Source organism: Haliotis rufescens, unplaced genomic scaffold, assembly GCF_023055435.1.
Source record: "Haliotis rufescens isolate VD_foot unplaced genomic scaffold, xgHalRufe1.0.p SCAF_9, whole genome shotgun sequence".
Lineage (NCBI taxonomy): Eukaryota > Metazoa > Mollusca > Gastropoda > Lepetellida > Haliotidae > Haliotis > Haliotis rufescens.
Window position 1 is genome coordinate 1,738,864 of NW_025964383.1, and position 24,518 is coordinate 1,763,381.

General features: G+C 41.6%; 1 protein-coding gene across 2 annotated transcripts in view; it reads right to left on the minus strand.

The window, feature by feature from the left end:
- Positions 1-19,873, minus strand: part of LOC124110381 (eukaryotic translation initiation factor 2A-like) — a 71,859-nt gene extending 51,986 nt beyond the window's left edge. For both annotated transcript variants that reach the window (XM_046469701.2, XM_046469700.2), the window contains exons 1-7: positions 19,795-19,873; positions 17,904-17,973; positions 14,782-14,856; positions 11,755-11,873; positions 8,807-8,906; positions 7,433-7,515; positions 1,182-1,282 (exon numbers count right to left, since the gene is read on the minus strand). In XM_046469701.2, the coding sequence (XP_046325657.2) occupies positions 1,182-1,282; positions 7,433-7,515; positions 8,807-8,906; positions 11,755-11,873; positions 14,782-14,856; positions 17,904-17,973; positions 19,795-19,813 (567 nt within the window). In that variant the 5' untranslated portion in view covers positions 19,814-19,873. The remainder of the gene's footprint in view (positions 1-1,181; positions 1,283-7,432; positions 7,516-8,806; positions 8,907-11,754; positions 11,874-14,781; positions 14,857-17,903; positions 17,974-19,794) is intronic.
- Between the last annotated feature and the right edge of the window lie 4,645 nt (positions 19,874-24,518).

The following is a 24,518-nucleotide window of genomic DNA, read 5'->3' on the forward strand; positions in this document are numbered from 1 at the left end:
GCACACAAGTCACTCATTCATCAGCCTTGTGTCATTGTACCTCAACACAAGTCACTCATTCATCAGCCTTGTGTCAGTGTACCTCAACACAAGTCACTCATTCATCAGCCTTGTGTCAGTGTACCTCCACACAAGTCACTCATTCATCAGCCTTGTGTCAGTGTACCTCAACACAAGTCACTCATTCATCAGCCTTGTGTCAGTGTACCTGCACACAAGTCACTCATTCATCAGCCTTGTGTCAGTGTACCCCAACACAAGTCACTCATTCATCAGCCTTGTGTCAGTGTACCTGCACACAAGTCACTCATTCATCAGCCTTGTGTCATTGTACCTCAACACAAGTCACTCATTCATCAGCCTTGTGTCAGTGTACCTGCACACAAGTCACTCATTCATCAGCCTTGTGTCAGTGTACCTGCACACAAGTCACTCAATCATCAGCCTTGTGTCAGTGTTCCCAAACACAAGTCACTCATTCATCAGCCTTGTGTCAGTGTACCCCAACACAAGTCACTCATTCATCAGCCTTGTGTCAGTGTACCCAAACACAAGTCACTCATTCATCAGCCTTGTGTCAGTGTACCCCAACACAAGTCACTCATTCATCAGCCTTGTGTCAGTGTACCCAAACACAAGTCACTCATTCATCAGCCTTGTGTCAGTGTACCCCAACACAAGTCACTCATTCATCAGCCTTGTGTCAGTGTACCCCGACACAAGTCACTCATTCATCAGCCTTGTGTCAGTGTACCCAAACACAAGTCACTCATTCATCAGCCTTGTGTAACTGTACCCCGACATACAATAAGAGGCTCATTCGTCAGCCTTGTGTCAGTGTACCCCAACACAAGTCACTCATTCATCAGCCTTGTGTAACTGTACCCCGACACACAAGAAGAGGTTCATTCGTCAGACCATAAAAACAACACACTGCTTTGCCTGTAGACTAATGCTTAGTTTCTGAAAATTTATAATTTTGATAGAAACAAGTAACATCATTGAAATTGAGATGGGAGATGAACCTGAAAAACTCTAGACTTGCTTCATTTAGAGCTTTTGCATTACAGAAAGGGCTGGTCATAAGGGAAAATAATATGGTTCAGGGACTGTGAGACACATTCCTGGTTTAGTTTTTGTTGTCTTTCCAAACACCATAATCAGAGGTGGTTAGATCTCACCTTGGCCCCCGGCACATAGGCAGACAGTGTGTAGGGTGCAAGACTTGGGGCCACCTCATACTCCGATACTTTCTGTAAATGCAGCTTTGTCTTGATGCTTTCTGAAGAAAACATACACATATTAACAGCAATTTTGAGCAAGTTAAGATTTTCTACACAGCTGATTCAACCTTATATAGATAAGTGGCTCTCTGATCCTGCACACAACCATTGCATGTGCTCTAATAGACAGTTTCCTTCATTGTGACACACATGTAGTTGCAGGTGAGGCCAAATGCAGCTGGACAATTCCGGCCATAGTTAATGGATAACACTGTCTCCTGACAAATAGCTGTCATCAGCTGATTACCATGCTAGTAAGGCCTAGTGCAGCTGGACAATTCCGGCCATAGTAAATGGATAACACTGTCTCCTGACAAATAGCTGTCATCAGCTGATTACCATACTAGTAAGGCCTAGTGCAGCTGGACAATTCCGGCCATAGTTAATGGATAACACTGTCTCCTGACAAATAGCTGTCATCAGCTGATTACCATACTAGTAAGGCCTAGTGCAGCTGGACAATTCCGGCCATAGTTAATGGATAACACTGTCTCCTGACAAATAGCTGTCATCAGCTGATTACCATGCTAGTAAGGCCTAGTGCAGCTGGACAATTCCGGCCATAGTTAATGGATAACACTGTCTCCTGACAAATAGCTGTCATCAGCTGATTACCATACTAGTAAGGCCTAGTGCAGCTGGACAATTCCGGCCATAGTTAATGGATAACACTGTCTCCTGACAAATAGCTGTCATCAGCTGATTACCATACTAGTAAGGCCTAGTGCAGCTGGACAATTCCGGCCATAGTTAATGGATAACACTGTCTCCTGACAAATAGCTGTCATCAGCTGATTACCATACTAGTAAGGCCTAGTGCAGCTGGACAATTCCGGCCATAGTAAATGGATAACACTGTCTCCTGACAAACAGCTGTCATCAGCTGTAAATAGAGTGTGGACCAGACAATCCAGTGATTGATATCATGAGCATCGATCCATTGGGATCGATGACATGCTTCAACCAAGTCAGCAAGCCTGACCACCCGATCCTGTTAGTAGCCTCTTACGACAAGCATAGTCACCTTTTACAGCAAGAATGGGTTGCTGAAGACGTATTCTACCCGGATCTTCACAGGTCAGCTCGCTAAAGAAAGTATTATTTGGTTATACTAAATAACGCACTAAATACTACTAGGTTTACTTATTTCTGCATAGCAGACATAGGGCTATTCAAAGAAGCTGCCATACAAGCAGTCTTACACCTATCAAAACTTTACTACTTTAACACAAATCTTGTGAAAGAAATTGGTGTTTCCCAAAGATGTCATTGATTATATAGGGAATTCCCTAAATTGAAATTTATGCATGCATTTATATATCTAAATATATATTTAAAAAAATAATAGATAACAATTATCTACAATCAGTTGTCAAGTGTCAGTTCTGTTTCAAAGAGGGCAGTTTTCCTCATATTATTATGTACAACTGATCAATGATGGATATTATTGAACAGCTGTTGTCCTTTTATAGATAGATCTAGCAAGCTTTGAAGATGAAAATATAGAACTCGAAAAAAAGAGAATGTGACAAAATCTTCATTCGAATCTGAGCCCAAAGCCTTAATACCACGCCATTCAGTAGTATGAAATTTCCAACATATACAATGGTGTTGTTTACTTCATTTTGTTCAGATCGTCTGGGAACAGACACAGCCAATACACACCAACATTGACAAGGTACATGCCCTTAGGCATGTTTACATAAATGTTCCTACCATAACCACACAACAGCGGGGGATATTGTTGACAGTGGTAGTTTCATATTAATGCAGATAAAATGAAGATTATTATCTTATTCGGATCTAGGAAGAACAGTGGTGTTTTAAATATAAATAATAATATTACTGAAGTAGTATTTCATTAGTAATATTGTCAAAATAACTATTTAGCACAGAAATATCACTACCATTAAAAAATACTTCTAATTAGAACTTACAAAAGAAACATAAAGTATCTTCAGGCGTCATACAACACATCTTTACAAATGATTGAATGCTAATAGAAACACAACCTCTACACTTAAAACAAACCTAAACAAACCTTAAAATACCTTGAATTTGATAGAGAATATTCTATTTCCCAAACACCTATGTATTAGACTAAGAAAGTAACACCTCAATGCATGTAGATGCATGCGTCCCAGGTGAATCCCTTGAGGTGCATGCATTGACAAGTCTCCCTCCCACTGTTTGTCTGGTGATGAGTGAGCCAGTTGAGGCGGCCTCTGATATTCACCTTTACAGCATGTATGTGGCTCTCTTTGCAACAATTAGAACAATTGTTCTCACCAAATGACACAATACTTAATCACAGTATTGAGTTTTAAATCAAATACAAAAACAACTATTAATTTCCTCTGTAGGTTAACGAAGGAAAATACTATTGCCACTGTTACAACTTGCCAGTTGTGAGGATTGTAAACATTTGACTTCAATCTGAAAATACATAAGGTTGTTTTGCAATCTACAAAAAACACTACTGTATGCTTTCTGTCTTCAAATGACATTAAGTGTTTTACACACAATGCTGAGAGAACACACATTGCTTTCTTTTATTATAAACTGGCAGAAACTTTTATGGAATGATAATGTTTATACTGGTACAAGCAGGATTTTTAAAGATTGTTATTGCTGTGAAGACTATGTCAAGAGCTTTATGCCCCGGAGTTACAGATCTGCCTTTACAAAACTTAGATGTGGCATTGCACCTTTAAGGATCGAGGCAGGCAGATATACTAATTTATAGGTTGAAGACAGAGTGTGCTTTAATTGTAATGATCATCTTGAAGATGAAGATGAATGTCAACTATTCGATGATCTAAGATCTAGATTATTTACGGGTATAGCGGCTAAAATGTCCAACGTTTTAAACCTATCAAACAATGAGAAATTGTGTGTCCTTTTTAAACATGAGGTTTATGTCACTGCCAAAACCTGCTTTTTAATATTACAACACAGAAAACTATTGCTATATGGGTAAAACATTTTTTATCTGTATATATCATCAAGTTCTGTGTATCGTCTCTCATAACTTCATATGAGTGGCGCTGTATTATTATTTTTATGTATAAACATCTATTTTATGCATGTTTTTTTAAGATGTACAGCAGTGAAACGAAAATAAAATATCTGTCTGTCTGTAACAAAATATTAGTTGATGGAGTTAATGTGTTTCCAGCAACATGTCAACCAGCTGAACATAAACAATAAGGTGCCCATTGGACACTACATACTGATACTACATACTGATACTACATACTGATACTACATACTGACACTACATACTGACACTTCATACTGATACTACATACTGACACTACATACTGATACTACATACTGACACTACATACTGACACTACATACTGACACTACATACTGATACTACATACTGACACTACATACTGACACTACATACTGACACTACATACTGACACTACATACTGACACTACATACTGATACTACATACTGACACTACATACTGACACTACATACTGACACTACATACTGACACTACATACTGATACTACATACTGATACTACATACTGACACTACATACTGACACTACATACTGATACTACATACTGATACTACATACTGACACTACATACTGATACTACATACTGACACTACATACTGACACTACATACTGATACTACATACTGATACTACATACTGACACTACATACTGACACTACATACTGATACTACATACTGATACTACATACTGATACTACATACTGACACTACATACTGATACTACATACTGATACTACATACTGATACTACTTACTGACACTACATACTGATACTACATACTGACACTACATACTGACACTACATACTGATACTACATACTGATACTACATACTGATACTACATACTGACACTACATACTGATACTACATACTGATACTACTTACTGACACTACATACTGATACTACATACTGACACTACATACTGACACTACATACTGATACTACATGGTCCACACTGTCAAAGGGAAACAACTTTCATGTTTCAGATAAATGAAAGGTCATGGTCATTGCGACAGCATGCAAACATGCTGCTCTCTCACAACTGAGATAAATAAAAGAGGTATGTTTGAATAATTGTGAAGCTTTCGTGTGTTATCGACTCATAGCTGGGCATAATTCCTAATCCTCGCGCCTAAAGTCAGGAAACAGAGCTGCTAGTGATTCACCAGTTTCAAGTGGACCAATAGCATTACATTCAGCATTATCAGACATTCACCATGAAACCTGGGATACATTCCATGACTGGCATGTGCAAACTGCTTTTCACCTTCCCAAGAAAACAAATCATACTAATGTCAAAAGTCATCAATGTTAACTCTATCAAAAACAATAAAACCATTTTGCAACACTATCAGTCAAAAAACATTTATATTATATTTGCCTGTTGAATACTGTTTAAATCAGAAAAAAACAAGAGGAAAACTTCTACTTTTCAAACAAGTGTCCTGGAGAATCAGCAGTGTACATAGTGAACTGTGTATTGGGAGGCAGGGGATTCAGTGACGGGACAGTGACAGCTGTGTTCATTATGTTGATGTCTTTAACCTCTCAGATGTCATCAACATGCACACTATTCATTGATAATCCTAGTTTTAGACGCTTTAGTTTCAAGAGTGACATAATTCTCCTGGTATACATTTCATTGGCAAACGGTGATGACGAAGTAGTTTTGTGTAAACATTGTCTTGTCATCCAAGGTATTATGCATGTTTTATTGTGCTCATTATGGAAGGCACCAAGCATTTTCCTCCTGCAATACATTGCCATCATTACACCGAGGCTGTCATTCCCCGACCACCAATGTTCCTGCTGCCTATGTATCAGGCAGATAACTGTGATAGTCTTGACCCTGAGGACCCTCCATTACCGGACAATCAGATGGGTCAGATGGTCACCATGCACACAAACTGTCTGACGGCATGTGTAGATGCTACGTGCTATGGGGTACACTACACACTAAACTTCCTATGGCCCATGAATGTGTATCTTGTCAACAATTTGTTTCTCAATACATATAGGTCACAGGCTGGTTGTATTGTGTTACAGGTTGTTAAACTTTGGATAATATGTTTCTTATAACATGAGCATTATAAATGTATTTAGCTAAATTAACTACTGTGTTAAGATCTTGCGGTGATATAAGAAGGCTGAATTTGTGATACTTTGGATAGAGATAAAGCTTGGTCTAATCTAAGTTATTGTAAATTAGTGTACTTATCCTGAAAGCCCAGTTCTCCAGTTTAAGAGATCAATGAGTAAGTTTACAGTGTGCCACACTGACAATGCCTGGGGCACGGCTTAACTGAAGGGGCTGGAGTAATAAACACTATAGTGCTTCCTAGTTAGATTCCTGAATCACAAGCTGTTGACATGAGCCTGTAGCACTAGCCCCAGGCAGGTCCCCCAGCAGGTCCCCCAATCCCGATGTACAGCCAACCACTGTCTTCATCATGAAGCTCCAGGCTACTGCACAATCTAAACACACAAAGCTCCTGGTTTTATTGATACCATTCAATAATAATCCCATTTATCATTTTAATCAAGATTTCCCCAGGCTGAACATGTTGTGTCTAATACAGACCAGAATTAAGAATGGGTGCAAATAATTTTCAAAAAGAGCTTATGATCATTATTATTCCCCAGGACTCACCAACAGTGAGATCCAGGCAAACCCTCAACACCAGTAATTAGCAGTTCTATTGTTTCCTGCACATGTGTGGGCCAGCTAAACAACATTGTGTTACTACTTAGCTGCATTATGTAAAGTGGACATTAATCTTAATTGTGTGTCCAAATAACGATATATACTGGATTAAACTGAAAGCTGTAGATATAAGACAATAGGCCTGTAACAAACAGATCTCTTCACTTGAGATGAAGGCTGAGATAAACACATCCTAAGCACAGAGGACTTGTGTTACATGAGACCTGCACCAGATCATCCACATCACAAACATCACCCATGAGACTGTCATCATTCATTAGTCATTAGGCTATGCATTTCACATGTTGCTACCAAATAGGCTTCAGAATCCAATGATTCGAGGGTGATCTAAAGCAGTTGAGAAAAATATTATGAAAAATAACATTAGGTGACTAGTGAAAACTGACCAAAATCATTATGTTCAAAGAAGTGCAGTTCATTGTTGACATTACGGCAACATATCCCTTCATCCTGACTCCACTGCGGGCACCTGCAACACAGTGATACATCACTCAGCAACAATAACATGGGGCACCTGCAACACACTAATACATCACTCAGCAACAATAACATGGGGCATCTGTAACACACTGATACATCACTCAGCAACAATAACATGGGGCATCTGTAACACACTGATACATCACTCAGCAACAATAACATGGGGCACCTGCAACACACTGATACATCACTCAGCAACAATAACATGGGGCACCTGCAACACACTGATACATCACTCAGCAGCAATAACATGGGACACCTGCAACACACTGATACATCACTCGGCAACAATTACATAGGGCACCTGCAACACACTGATACATCACTCAGCAACAATAACATGAGGCACCTGCAACACACTGATACATCACTCAGCAACAATAACATGGGACACCTGTAACACACTGATACATCACTCAGCAGCAATAACATGGGACACCTGCAACACACTGATACATCACTCAGCAACGATATCATGGGGCACTTGCAACACAGTGATACATCACTCAGCAACAATAACATGGGGCACCTGTAACACACTGATACATCACTCAGAAACAATAACATAGGACACCTGCAACACACTGATACATCACTCAGCAACAATAACATGGGACACCTGTAACACACTGATACATCACTCAGCAACAATAACATGGGGCACCTGCAACACACTGATACATCACTCAGAAACAATAACATGGGACACCTGCAACACACTGATACATCACTCAGCAACAATAACATGGGACACCTGTAACACACTGATACATCACTCAGCAACAATAACATGGGGCACCTGCAACACACTGATACATCACTCAGCAGCAATTACATGGGACACCTGCAACACACTGATACATCACTCAGCAACAATATCATGGGGCACTTGCAACACAGTGATACATCACTCAGCAACAATAGTGAGTGAGTTGGGTTTAACGCCGCTTTTAACAGTATTCCAGTTATATCACTGCGTGTCAGCTTAATGTGGGAGGAAAGCCCAAAGTGATGCAGGTCTTTGACGTTTACCACTTTGGTGAACCCAACGAGCACGGGTATGGTGCTGACAAACCTAGAAACATAATCAGGGCAAACCAGGATTGGAACCCACAATCATAGGTTTCTGGCATGCCAAAGACAACTTGGCCACCCAAGCTCCCCTCAGCAACAATAACATAAGGCACCTGCAACACAGCGATACATCACTCAGCAACAATAACATAGGACCATACATGTAGAGGGCGTCTAGGTAGAGGTACTAGCATGAAGTGACTTGCCAGTTGGTCTGTTTCTTCTGGTTGAACTCCTTCATACACTCTCCTGTCTTGGTGTTGTACAGCAACAGGTTGGGTGAACCCTGCTTTGTCTCTGGGTCCACTGAAACACATTGCACCATTGACACTCAAGGTGTGCACTGAACATTCACCAGACACCACGCTCAGTGACCTGAACATTCACAAGACACTACACTCAGTCAACTCAACATTCACCAGACACCACACTCAGTGACCTGAACATTCACCACACACCACACTCAGTGACCTGAACATTCACCACACACCACACTCAGTCAACTCAACATTCACCACACACCACACTCAGTGACCTGAACATTCACCACACACCACACTTAGTGACCTGAACATTCACAAGACACTACACTCAGTCAGCTCAACATTCACAAGACACTACACTCAGTGACCTGAACATTCACCAGACACCACACTCAGTGACCTGAACATTCACAAGACACTACACTCAGTGACCTGAACACTCACCAGACACTACACTCAGTGACCTGAACATTCACCAGACACCACACTCAGTGACCTGAACATTCACCAGACACTACACTCAGTGACCTGAACATTCACCAGACACTACACTAAGTGACCTGAACATTCACAAGACACCATACTCAGTGACCTGAACATTCACCAGACACTACACTCAGTGACCTGAACATTCACCAGACACTACACTCAGTGACCTGAACATTCACCAGACACCACACTCAGTGACCTGAACATTCACCAGACACCACACTCAGTGACCTGAACATTCACCAGACACCACACTAAGTGACCTGAACATTCAGAAGACACTACACTCAGTGACCTGAACATTCACCAGACACCACACTCAGTGACCTGAACATTCACAAGACACTACACTCAGTGACCTGAACATTCACCAGACACCACATTCAGTGACCTGAACATTCACCAGACACCACACTCAGTGACCTGAACATTCACCAGACACCACACTAAGTGACCTGAACATTCACCAGACACCACATTCAGTGACCTGAACATTCACAAGACACTACACTCAGTGACCTGAACATTCACCAGACACCACACTAAGTGACCTGAACATTCACAAGACACCACACTCAGTGACCTGAACATTCACCAGACACTACACTCAGTGACCTGAACATTCACCAGACACCACTCAGTCAGCTCAACATTCACCAGACACCACACTCAGTGACCTGAACATTCACCAGACACTACACTCAGTGACCTGAACATTCACCAGACACCACTCAGTCAGCTCAACATTCACCAGACACCACACTCAGTGACCTGAACATTCACAAGACACTACACTAAGTGACCTGAACATTCACAAGACACTACACTAAGTGACCTGAACATTCACCAGAACCACACTCAGTGACCTGAACATTCACCAGACACCACACTCAGTGACCTGAACATTCACCAGACACCACACTCAGTGACCTGAACATTCACCAGACACCACACTCAGTGACCTGAACATTCACCAGACACCACACTCAGTGACCTGAACATTCACCAGACACCACACTCAGTGACCTGAACATTCACAAGACACCACACTCAGTGACCTGAACATTCACAAGACACCACACTCAGTGACCTGAACATTCACCAGACACCACACTCAGTGACCTGAACATTCACAAGACACCACACTCAGTGACCTGAACATTCACAAGACACCACACTCAGTGACCTGAACATTCACCAGACACCACACTCAGTGACCTGAACATTCACCAGACACCACATTCAGTGACCTGAACATTCACCAGACACCACACTCAGTGACCTGAACATTCACCAGACACTACACTCAGTGACCTGAACATTCACCAGACACTACACTCAGTGACCTGAACATTCACCAGACACCACACTCAGTCAGCTCAACATTCACCAGACACCACACTAAGTGACCTGAACATTCACCAGACACCACACTCAGTGACCTGAACATTCACCAGACACCACACTAAGTGACCTGAACATTCACCAGACACCACACTCAGTCAGCTCAACATTCACCAGACACCACACTAAGTGACCTGAACATTCACCACACACCACACTAAGTGACCTGAACATTCACCACACACCATACTCAGTGACCTGAACATTCACCAGACACAACACTTAGTGACCTGAACATTCACCACACACCACACTCAGTGACCTGAACATTTACCAGACACCACACTCAGTGACCTGAACATTTACCAGACACCACACTTAGTGACCTGAACATTCACCAGACACCACACTCAGTGACCTGAACATTCACCAGACACCACACTCAGTGACCTGAACATTCACCACACACCACACTCAGTGACCTGAACATTTACCAGACACCATACTCAGTGACCTGAACATTCACCAGACACTACACTAAGTGACCTGAACATTCACAAGACACTACACTTAGTGACCTGAACATTCACAAGACACTACACTCAGTGACCTGAACATTCACCAGACACCACTCAGTCAGCTCAACATTTACCAGAGACCACACTCAGCGACCTGAGTGAGTGAGTGAGTGAGTGAGTGAGTATATTTTTACACCACACCACATTCAGTGTATGCTGAACATTCAACGGATATCACACTTCACTCAGTTGGTGCCAAACATTCATCAGACATGACATTTCAGTCATGGTGTGCAGAACATTTAACAGATGTCATATCACACTTAGTGTGTGCTGAATGTTAACTAGCCATCTGATAGTGTGAATCCTGTTTTAACGCCACAGGCAGTAGTATTTCAGCATTATTACAACACCCTGCAAATATTCCAGTCTTAGGACAGGTCACGAGGGGTCAACTTGGGAGCCCTCATAAGCTGCAAGTAGTTTCAAGTCAAGCTATATGAAGCAGTGAGATTCAGAGTGAAATGTCAGTGTACAAACCTGAGTAGTGTTTCCAGGCAGCCACTATGTTGCCTTGGGGAGACAGTTGGAGTTGAACCACCTTCGGGGTGTCAATCTTCTGCATAAGTCGATCACTCGCTGTCTCCACAATGTAGATGCTGAAAACATTTCATGTTTATTTAGCAACGGATGATGGCAGTCTTCGGCAAAGTGTTTACAGTTCTTTGCATGTCTCCGTCAACCACCACAGTGAAGTACACCTTCACCACAGTGAAGGAGTACTTCACCACAGTGAAGGTGTACTTCACCACAGTGAAGGTGTACTTCACCACAGTGAAGGTGTACTTTACCACACCTCAAATACAACAGAACCGTTATTCTGACCTAATGTCTAAATGATAATCTATTAATAAATAACCAATGAAAGTTTGATAGTCAGATGGTGGTAACACATAGCACTGGTTAACATGGGAGTGATGGTAACACAGGGAAACATGGGAGTGATGGTAACACGGGATAACATGGGAGTGATGTAACACTGGGTAACATGGGAGTGATGTAACACGGGGTAACATGAGAGTGATGTAACACGGGGTAACATGGGAGTGATGTAACACTGGATAACATGGGAGTGATGTAACACGGGGTAACATGGGAGTGATGTAACACTGGGTAACATGGGAGTGATGTAACATTGGGTAACACGGGAGTGATGTAACCCGGGGTAACATGGGAGTGATGTAACACGGGGTAACATGGGAGTGATGTAACACAGGGTAACATGGGAGTGATGTAGTGCTGGGTAACATGGGAGTGATGTAGTGCTGGGTAACATGGGAGTGATGTAACACTGGGTAACATGGGAGTGATGTAACACGGGTGACATGGGAGTGATGTAACACGAGGTAACATTGGAGTGATGTAACACGGGGTAACATGGGAGTGATGTAACACGGGGTAACATGGGAGTGATGTAGTGCTGGGTAACACGGGAGTGATGTAACACTGTGTAACATGGGAGTGATGTAGTGCTGGGAAACATGGGAGATATGTAACACTGGGTAACATGGGAGTGATGTAACACTGGGTAACATGGGAGTGATGTAACACAGGGTGACATGGGAGTGATGTAACACAGGGTAACATGGAAGTGATGTAACATGGGGTAACATGGGAGTGATGTAACACAGGGTAACATGGGAGTGATGTAACACTGGGTAACACGGGAGTGATGTAACACGGGGTAACATGGGAGTGATGTTACACAGGGTAACATGGGAGTGATGTAGTGCTGGGTAACACGGGAGTGATGTAACACTGTGTAACATGGGAGTGATGTAGTGCTGGGAAACATGGGAGATATGTAACACTGGGTAACATGGGAGTGATGTAACACTGGATAACATGAGAGTGATGGTAACACAGGGTAACACGGGATTGATGTAACACAGGGTAACATGGAAGTGATGTAACACTGGATAACATGGGAGTGGTGTAACACTGGGTAACACGGGAGTGATGTAACACTGGGTAACGTGGTAGTGATGTAACACTGGGTAACATGGGATTGATGTAACACAGGGTAACATGGAAGTGATGTAACACTGGGTAACATGGGAGTGATGTAACACTGGATAACATGGGAGTGATGTAACACTGGATAACATGGGAGTGATGAAACACTGGGTAACACGGGATTGATGTAACACAGGGTAACATGGAAGTGATGTAACACTGGGTAACATGGAAGTGATGTAACACTGGGTAACACGGGAGTGATGTAACACTGGATAACATGGGAGTGATGTAACACTGAGTAACACGGGATTGATGTAACACAGGGTAACATGGAAGTGATGTAACACTGGGTAACATGGAAGTGATGTAACACTGGGTAACATGGGAGTGATGTAGTGCTGGGTAACACGGGAGTGATGTAACACTGGGTAACATGGAAGTGATGTAACACTGGGTAACATGGGAGTGATGTAACACTGGATAACATGGGAGTGATGTAACACAGGGTAACATGGAAGTGATGTAACACTGGGTAACACGGGAGTGATGTAACACTGGGTAACATGGGAGTGATGTAACACTGGGTAACATGGGAGTGATGTAACACTGGGTAACACGGGAGTGATGTAACACAGGGTAACATGGAAGTGATGTAACACTGGGTAACATGGAAGTGATGTAACACTGGGTAACACGGGAGTGATGTAACACTGGGTAACATGGAAGTGATGTAACACTGGGTAACACTGGAGTGATGTAGTGCTTGGTAACATGGGAGTGATGTAGTGCTGGGTAACATGGGAGTGATGTAACACAGGGTAACATGGAAGTGATGTAACACGGGGTAACATGGGAGTGATGTAACACAGGGTAACATGGGAGTGATGTAGTGCTGGGTAACATGGGAGTGATGTAACACGGGGTAACATGGGAGTGATGTAACACAGGGTAACATGGGAGTGATGTAACACAGGGTAACATGGGAGTGATGTAGTGCTGGGTAACACGGGAGTGATGTAACACAGGGTAACATGGGAGTGATGTAGTGCTGGGTAACATGGGAGTGATGTAGTGCTGGGTAACACGGGAGTGATGTAACACAGGGTAACATGGGAGTGATGTAACACAGGGTAACATGGGAGGGATGTAGTGCTGGGTAACATGGGAGTGATGTAACACTGTGTAACATGGGAGTGATGTAGTGCTGGGTAACATGGGAGTGATGTAGTGCTGGGTAACACGGGAGTGATGTAACACAGGGTAACATGGGAGTGATGTAACACAGGGTAACATGGGAGTGATGTAGTGCTGGGTAACATGGGAGTGATGTAACACTGTGTAACATGGGAGTGATGTAGTGCTGGGTAACATGGGAGTGATGTAGTGCTGGGTAACACGGGAGTGATGTAGTGCTGGGTAACATGGGAGTGATGTAACACTGGGTAACATGGGCATGATGTAACACTGGGTAACATGGGAGTGATGTAGTGCTGGGTAACATGGGAGTGATTGGTAATGCACAGCACTGGGTAACAGAAAGTAACCAACCTTTCTGCAGTACACCAAGCAAACTGGGAGCCATCCAAGCTGAAGGTCATCGCTCGGCATGTCTTGGACTGATCTCTGAAATCAAGAGTTGACAGTTATTTACATACAGCATGTACAGTAGCACTTTTAAAGGAAACACAACAGCCATTAGGTCTTCAACATCAACTTATTCAGTTGTCTTTGATGAAGAGTGAACACAACCAGTTCACAGACTTGGAGTATTGTCTTAGATTTTATGAAAATACGGAAGACAGTGTCATAATATATTCAATGATGAGGTGACTCCATGACAAGGTGACACAATGATGTGGTGACTCAATGATGTGGTGACTCCATGACTAGGTGACTCCATGGCGAGGTGACTCCATGACAAGGTGACTCCATGATGAGGTGACTCCATGACAAGGTGACTCAATGACAAGGTGACTCCATGACAAGGCGACTCCATGACAAGGTGACTCCATGACGAGGTGACTCCATGACAAGGTGACACAATGATGTGGTGACTCAATGATGTGGTGACTCCATGACTAGGTGACTCCATGGCGAGGTGACAAGGTGACTCCATGATGAGGTGACTCCATGACAAGGTGACTCAATGACAAGGTGACTCCATGACAAGGCGACTCCATGACAAGGTGACTCCATGACGAGGTGACTCCATGACAAGGTGACTCCATGACAAGGTGACTCCATGACAAGGCGACTCCATGACAAGGTGACTCAATGACAAGGTGACTCCATGACAAGGTGACTCCATGACGAGGTGACTCAATGACAAGGTGACTCCATGACAAGGCGACTCCATGACCAGGTGACTCAATGATAAGGTGACTCCATGACAGGGTGACTCCATGACAAGGTGACTCAATGACGAGGTGCCTGCATGACAAGGTGACTCCATGACAAGGTGACTCCATGACAAGGTGACTACATGACAAGGCGACTCCATGAAAAGGCGACTCAATGACAAGGTGACTCAATAACAAGGTGACTCAATGATGTGGTGACTCAATGACAAGGTGACTCAATGACGAGGTGAGTCCATGACGAGGTGATTCCATGACAAGGTGACTCAATGACATGGTGACTCCATGACAAGGTGACTCTATGACAAGTTGACTCAATGATGTGGTGACTCAATGATGTGGTGACTTCATGACAAGGTGACTCCATGACGAGGTGACTCCATGAGGAGGTGACACAAGGATGAGGTGACTCCATGACAAGGTGACTAGATGATGTGGTGACTCAATGATGTGGTGACTCCATGACAAGGTGACTCAATGATGTGGTGACTCAATGATGTGGTGACTCCATGACAAGGTGACTAGATGATGTGGTGACTCAATGATGAGGTGACTCCATGACAAGGTGACTCTATGACAAGTTGACTCAATGATGTGGTGACTCCATGACAAGGCGACTCCATGACAAGGTGACTCCATGACGAGGTGACTATGACAAGTTGACTCAATGATGTGGTGACTCCATGACAAGTTGACTCCATGACAAGGTGACTCAATGATGTGGTGACTCCATGAGAAGGCGACTCCATGACAAGGTGACTCCATGACAAGTTGACTCCATGACAAGGTGACTCCATGACAAGTTGACTCCATGACAAGTTGACTCCATGACGAGGTGACTCCATGACAAGGTGACTCCATGACAAGGTGACTCCATGACAAGTTGACTCCATGACAAGGTGACTCCATGACAAGGTGACTCCATGACAAGGTGACTCCATGACGAGGTGACTCCATGACAAGTTGACTCAATGATGTGGTGACTCCATGAGAAGGCGACTCCATGACAAGGTGACTCCATGACAAGGTGACTCCATGACGAGGTGACTCCATGACAAGTTGACTCCATGACAAGGTGACTCCATGACAAGGTGACTCCATGACAAGGTGACTCCATGACAAGTTGACTCCATGACAAGGTGACTCCATGACAAGTTGACTCCATGACAAGTTGACTCCATGACAAGGTGACTCCATGACAAGTTGACTCAATGATGTGGTGACTCCATGACAAGTTGACTCCATGACAAGGTGACTCCATGACAAGTTGACTCCATGACGAGGTGACTCCATGACAAGGTGACTCCATGACAAGTTGACTCCATGACAAGTTGACTCCATGACAAGTTGACTCCATGACAAGGTGACTCCATGAGAAGGCTACTCCATGACAAGGTGACTCCATGACGAGGTGACTCCATGACAAGTTGACTCAATGATGTGGTGACTCAATGATGTGGTGACTAGATGATGTGGTGACTCAATGATGTGGTGACTCAATGATGTGGTGACTCCATGACAAGGTGACTCCATGACAAGTTGACTCAATGACGAGGTGACTTGATGATGTGGTGACTCGATGACATGGTGACTTGATGACATGGAGTCTGGATTATTGATCATGATTTCAGCCACTTGTTTGCCTGGTACAGGTTCAACTATTTTCAGGCTGCTGTGACATTACTGACTGGGACATTAAACAACATTCACGCATCACTCTAGACTATACTATGTGACAATTGTACAGTACACGATGGTTGTAACCAACTCAAAGGGACCACTGATTTTAGTTTGTACTAGCCGTAGGTCGTTGTAAACCTATAAACAGCATATGTACAACAAATGGCCAGGACTAAAAAATAAGTTTATTATATCTGTCAGTTCGTTATAAGTGTGTTTGTTATAAACATAGTTTCCTGTAAATCATTATATGTACATAGACAAGGTGGGTGAGGGTGAAATAGTGTCAGTGTGTGGTGTGGTGTGGTGTTGTGTGCTGTGGTGGTGGGGCTCCTTGTACTAGACCCCAAGCCCATCAGTCCCTGTTTTATCCCCATAATGCCAAGTACCAGGCAGGGTAACAACAAGTACAAATTAACAAATCTTTTGGTATGATGCGGACATGAACAAACCACCTAAACTTCCGCTTTCCGGGCAGACTCTATATGCACTAGACATTGGAGGCAGGTCCCCGTAGATCATGTAGGTAAGGTCAGCTCTTCATTTTGCATACTCATTTGGTTTTACAGAACAACACAAAAAGAGTTCTCCAAGTTGCCTCATAACTTCCTGGTATTGTGCATGTACACTCACCCACTGAAGGCTGGAGCAGAGCCCATGTTTGGTGGCCCATAAGTCATCCATATTCCTTCAGACCCTCGTACTGAAAGGGGAAATTAAAAGAAGCCTGATTATGTTTATTATTCACAGTCAAATATTCAGAGATGATTTTGTTTTCAAAAATTATTTTAAAATTACTTTAATTTCTACTTCAACGACAAGCAGTCAGTCTTGTTTCAAAAACACAAAGAGTTTACATGCATGATGCAATAATAAGATGTTCAAATGTCTTTTGGGCCTCTATAGATCCTCAGCAGAATATATGCTGCATGTATTTACAATATTTTGACAAATTTGTTATCAGGTGCTTGACAACAATTTCACTGACATAGGGTTGATCAATACTTGATGTTTCTGTAATCTAACTGGATCAAAATATATGAAAAAAGTTCAGCTTTGGACATCTTAACACTAACTTGTTTGATAGGCATTACTTAGAAGTTGACGGGTGACAAGGTAGACACAATTTTATTGATAACAACTTCTTTAATACTGTAAAAAGTGACATTTCAGTATAGATACATGCTTGACAATGGTATAAGGATCTATACCGAAACGTCGCTTTTTACAGTATTAAAGAAGTTGTTATCCATAAAATTGTGTCTACCTTGTCATCTTAACACTGCAGCGCAATTAACAAATAAAGAACCAGTAGCTTTATACATTGTCGTGTTAGTCCAAGGTTAGTAGCTAAGGCATCAGTGACTGCACGACCTGTATACTAAATACACTGACAACCCTGTGGGCAAAATTGAGGCTTTTTAAATGAATAAAGACCATCAACCATCTGTCTAGTGCCTACTCATGGCTACAGCTGTACACAAGGAATTTAAAGCACAGTTTGATCTGTTAAAAATTTTGACATATATTCATATATCATTGATATGAAACAGTTTCCACATTTCTGTAACTCTAGAATTCTGAAACTTAAAAACTATAAAAAGATTATTAAAAGATTATCATGTTTTCTCTGATGACTTCAAAGGCAAAGACAGGAAACGTCCAAATAAATTAAAGACAATGGTATGACGCTGGAATATTGTGGATAAGGGTCTCAAATGTAACACCTTCAAAAATTAATAATCATATAACAAATAGTATAGGCCTAACACTGACAACCTGCTAATACAATATTGAATATCACCATTATCAGAAATTTGATCCTGACCACAACTTTTCTTAATAGCACCTTTGACGTCAACATTTCGCACAAGTCTGAGGGCAGTCAATTTGTACATTTGGAGTGTGGTTTTTAAACTTGGCTATTTGACTAAATCGTTCAAATTGAGATGGATTCACTAGTGTCTGTTTTCTACAAATGCAATGTTGGCATCAAAGTGTTTAACAAAACTACAACTATTTTATTCTGAAAATGATGCTTAATGTAGAAATCATGTTGCTTGATTTGCGAGTACATGTACCAAATCGTGTGTTTGTGTGAGCATAATACATATTTTTTAGTGACGTAAATTGTAAGTACACTGAATTCATCAATCACTGACACTGGGTGAACAGAATCATGAATAGACTCCGAAGCATTTACACCAAAACAGCCGGCTTAGTTATCTATGCAACCTGTAATGGCTATGCCATGTTTGAACGTGCGACCTTTCATGTTACAAAATGTTGCGACTCACTGGCTGTTATGTCAGGAGTAAATTGTTTTATTTATGTCAACATTGTATTCTTTTCGAGGCCTATGACCACGTACGGCACATGGGTATCATTTTCATAAGGAAAATCATGAAATGTGTTTAAGCATCCCCATTAATTGCAATTTATTTCAAAACGTCCATTCCAATTGTTCATCCAAGTGAAACATTTCTGCGAAGAAAACATATTTTGCAGCCCAACGTGGACTCACGTGTTAAGGGCGCTGCCATCTTGAACGGTGAGTTCTCGCGTGTTCTCGTTACACGTCACATCAGCCTCATCACAATGCCATGAGTACATATATATGCGCCTTCTAAGTATAGTGCTTATAAGAATTTCGTTAATTAAATTTTCAGTACCGTACAAAAACACGTTCATCAGTTAATTGGCTAATTAAATCACATTGAGATATTGTTTTATGGGGATTTGGAAAGTTATTTATCTTTATTTGAGCTTTGTTTTCATTCGAGTATAACATTCAAAATATTACTACGCAGAACGGCCTCTTTTGCATAAAGTAGGGGACGAAAACGACGTGGAAAGGGTTGTCGTCTTCAGTTGTAGTTATTGGATTACAGGGTGGAAACCGTTCTTTTAAAAGTATAAATAATAATGGCTGGTAAACAGAGAATGCGACTTGCCAACGAGAAGCACAGCAAGAACGTCTTAACAAGAGGAAATGTGCCTAAATCTTTGGTATGAATTTGTCTACGTGTCAACCGTTTCATGAAGTCGCTTTTCAGATGTTGTTTTGGTGCCAATGTCAGCTGTGTTGTGTCTTAATCGTCTATATATACATATATTTTCTGGTGAATTTCAGAAACCCACAGAAGAGAAATACCCAGTTGGGCCTTGGTTATTGGGACTCTTTATTTTTGTCGTCTGCGGATCAGGTATGTTTGAACGTCTGTTTTAAAAGAGAGATTTGTAAGTAACTAATAAGCACGACTTCTCGAAACATATGTTCCATCACTTATATCCAAATATTGTTTTGCTGTGTGTCATTTCAGAGGATTTGTCCTTTAAGAAGTGAAGCAGTTCATATCTTTTAAAGCTTTACATATCTTTGTCTATTTTGATCGATCTGTGTAGCTTATATCTGTCGAATAGGCCTATAAACTTGCTTTGTTAGAAAATGAGACCTCTGCAAAAATATAAACAGTTTGTATTATAAAATAAAGACTAGTTCCATTAGTGTCCATAGGGCTAGTAACTGTTCATGGCTGCTAGCCTGCACACCTGATGTAGCTGTCATGTTCCCTTTTAGAACATATCGAACCTTACAGGACAATTTAAACTGGTTTGTGATCTAACTGTAAGATTGTTCAAATGGTGTTTTTTTCCAACTCTCTCTATCGGTATGTCATAATCTGTCTTTTATGTGATAGTTTTCACTACCTTGAAAATTAGAAATATGTTTTATCTAAATTCATGTCTGTTTTATTATATAATCATGGTAACACTGTATGTTGTCCCTTATCTTAAAAATGTTAAAGTAGTCTTATCATATGGTAGTTACCACATTTTGATTTAGATTGTCTTACAGAAACAGATGAAGTAAACACATGTTTGCATTTTTGGTCGAAACATATCTTGCCACAGTTCTATGAAAGTTCTATGAAAGTTCCTTGTCAGAGTAGTATGGTGTTCATAATTAACAATGAAAGTTAGTGGTCATCCTAAAGTATTGCAGATTAAGGTGGTCCAGCTCCTTAGATTAAAATTATAACCCCCAAACCTTAATTTTTTACATTCATAATGGTGGGGTATGTTCCCAAATGAACCTCACTACACAAGTACTACTAACTTGTGATGCCTGCATCATGGGATAGCGTCAGAGCTATAGATAAGCTTTTAGTTATTTGTGTACCAGTATTTTACCCATTTTTGCCATACATGGTGACCAAAAAGTCAGATTGTCAAAATAGCATTGGGAGTCAGAGGAAACCTATTTTTAATAGATCACCTTGTACATTCTTTTTTTAAAGGGTACTTGCTGTATATCATTTATCTTCTGATAGGAAAGATATCCATTTTAAGTGTGCTTTTTGTGTTTCAGCTGTTTTCCAGATCATCCAGAGCATCAGGATGACATAGCTCAATCATGAATGAACTTCTTTGGTAACGACTGGTGTTATGGGAACAAGACAGCGATTTTGACATGTGACGGCAACATGAACGCAAAAACTGCTACCTGAGATGCAATCCTTACCTTTGGATCCACAAATGATGTGAATTTTGACACGGAACTGCCATTCAGACAGCTTATTTGGTCCCTTTAGTCAGTACCATCAGTCCGTTAACTTTCATTGTTATTTGTGGGTTATTTGGTGACGATCTTTCCAAATCTTCATGCTTTAGCATGAATGTTATGTATATTTTATTTACAAAACTGTATTAAATGTCTAAATATTTAAATCAGCCTGTTTTTGTGGTATGTTTATGAGTGTTGGTCAACCTGATTGTCGTTGATGATGTGGTCATACAGTTGATGCAAATGGCTTGTTCTTGGATAGCTGGAGAAACTGATGTCCATAAATGGTCTTGATACTGGCTTGTTGCTGCTAAGAGCGACAAGCTGTTCCATAGTGTTTTCCTGATAGTGATGTATTTTCTGAATTGGGAATCTTAACAACCCTGCCACAATGAACATCAGTCGTAAGCCCACAAAACTGCAACAAGGTACGCTTCCTAAAATAAGACACTTGCCATCAAATTTGTACTTATAATTTAATCATTCAACTTTGTATGTACTGATCATGTTGGCATCGAAGGTCCAGATTTGTTTCCCGCCATCCATGAACGCAATTGCAGATAATAGGTCTTTACTGGTCTCCAAGTCGATGTATTGATGCACACTCTAAAATACAAGTACTCATATTTGAAAGCAGGTGTCTTAGGAATCGATTCATCAATCATGACGCATGCACTTTGCATATAAAGTGCAATGCAGATTTGGATCTTTTAGAAAAACACAATATAGCACCACAAGGTACATTAACCGTTGGTAAATGGGCAAAACTTTCCACACTTGGAATACTTAATATGAAATCTACAGATCCAACTCTGGTATCAGTATCTCTTGGATGAGATAAGACTGGCTAACTTTGCCAGTCGCCTGGCGACTGGCAATACCACAGTGCAGCATGACTGATGTTATGCCGTTGGAGTACATTGACATGCAACTATCAAAATGTCCTCGTCTGATCCACTCAACAAGAAACCTTGTGACAAGACTGCAACTATGTTCCTAGCAATGGTGACCGAAAAATCAGTGACTTGCACCACCAGACCTTTCAAATGTGCAAGGTGAACGTGCCATCGGCATGTTGCAGACAGGGATGTCCGTAGCTGAAGTCGCAAGGACGATGGGTTGTAGTCGACGGGCTGTTTATGATTTACAGACACGTCTACAGCAAACAGGTACCACCGCTGATCGCCCTCGGCCAGGTCGACCACGTGTGACGTCACATGCAGAGGATCGTCAGATTGTCTTATGTCACCTCCGTAACCGATTTTTGGCGGCTACATCAACCAGAAATGAACTGTTTAGGGGTAGACTGAGTGCGCAAACAGTTCGAAACTGTCTGAGAACTGCTCACCTTCAAGCACGACGGTCATACTGCGGGTCGATTCTGACTCAATTACACAGATGTCAACGTCAATTGTGGGCACAGCGACACTTACGGTGGACTCAGAGGAATTGGAATCATGTCGCCTTCAGAATGCGGGAGTCAACGTCATGGACTGGCCATCAAGGTCTCATGACCTCAATCCCATCGAACACTTCTGGGATGCTCTTGGCAGAAGTCTGCGCGCTCTCCAGAACCAACCACAGAATTTGCAAGATCTTGGCACCATTTTGCAGCAACAATGACGTCGTCTTCCCAAGCATGTGTTCACTAGGTCCATGCGGAGGCAGTTGTCAACGCACATGCTGGCCATACACGCTACTGAACTTGTGTGCCATCAGATTCTCGTGCTTGGGACTTATGATTTAAACTGTTGATGTTATTACCGAATACCGTAGGTGCTTGGAACAAATTAAGGTTACCACCGTTAATAAAATCCTTCTTTGGACATTAATGATTAAAAATTACCTTCTCTGATACATTTGTCCGTTGTATATCATATATGGGATTACTTTTAAAAATGTGAAGTTTTTAATTTGACTCAGTATATTTAATACAGGCACCCCTTATGGAAAATACTGCTACTGATCAAAAGTTGTTGAAATGACAACAAAACAGTGATTTGTGTATATCCCATTTAATGGGTGAATATCTACACATGAATTGATTCTGTTGGCGACAATAAATACAATGTGTATGGCATCATGTCACATGACATTAATAAGACAATTACACATTCATTCAATAAATTATGACACTGTTAAATGCAGCACTCGTTGACCCTATAAAATATATACAAGGTGAACACCCTTACTAAAAGCTGATAACATCCTACTGATTCATGCAATATGTAAGATCCTAGTGTTACCATGGTTACAGGTATACTTACTGCTTAGTACATACTGTATGTGTTCCATGACAACTTGGTGATCAATAGCAAAATTGAGTGTTTGTAGATCTTTCAGTGTTACTTGAGGGAAGGATATACACTTATACCTGATGTACTTCATGTAAACAATACTCTTGAATGGTTAAAGTTAAACAAGCACGAAACAGGTATTTGTGTCAGCTTGAACAGGTTTTAAATGGATGCAATGCACCTCCCCTTTCTTGGAACTGCTGTTGTACTTAGCCATGTGTAATATGGAAACCACAACAGATGGCTACTGAACAGTTAATACCTGGGAATTCATTCCTTGGCTATTGAACATATTGACCATTCACTTCAGTGTGAACCACAAGCTGCCAGCCTCTACTCCTGCCTCCCACTTTCTATGTGCATCATGTTGTCTATATGTGCTAC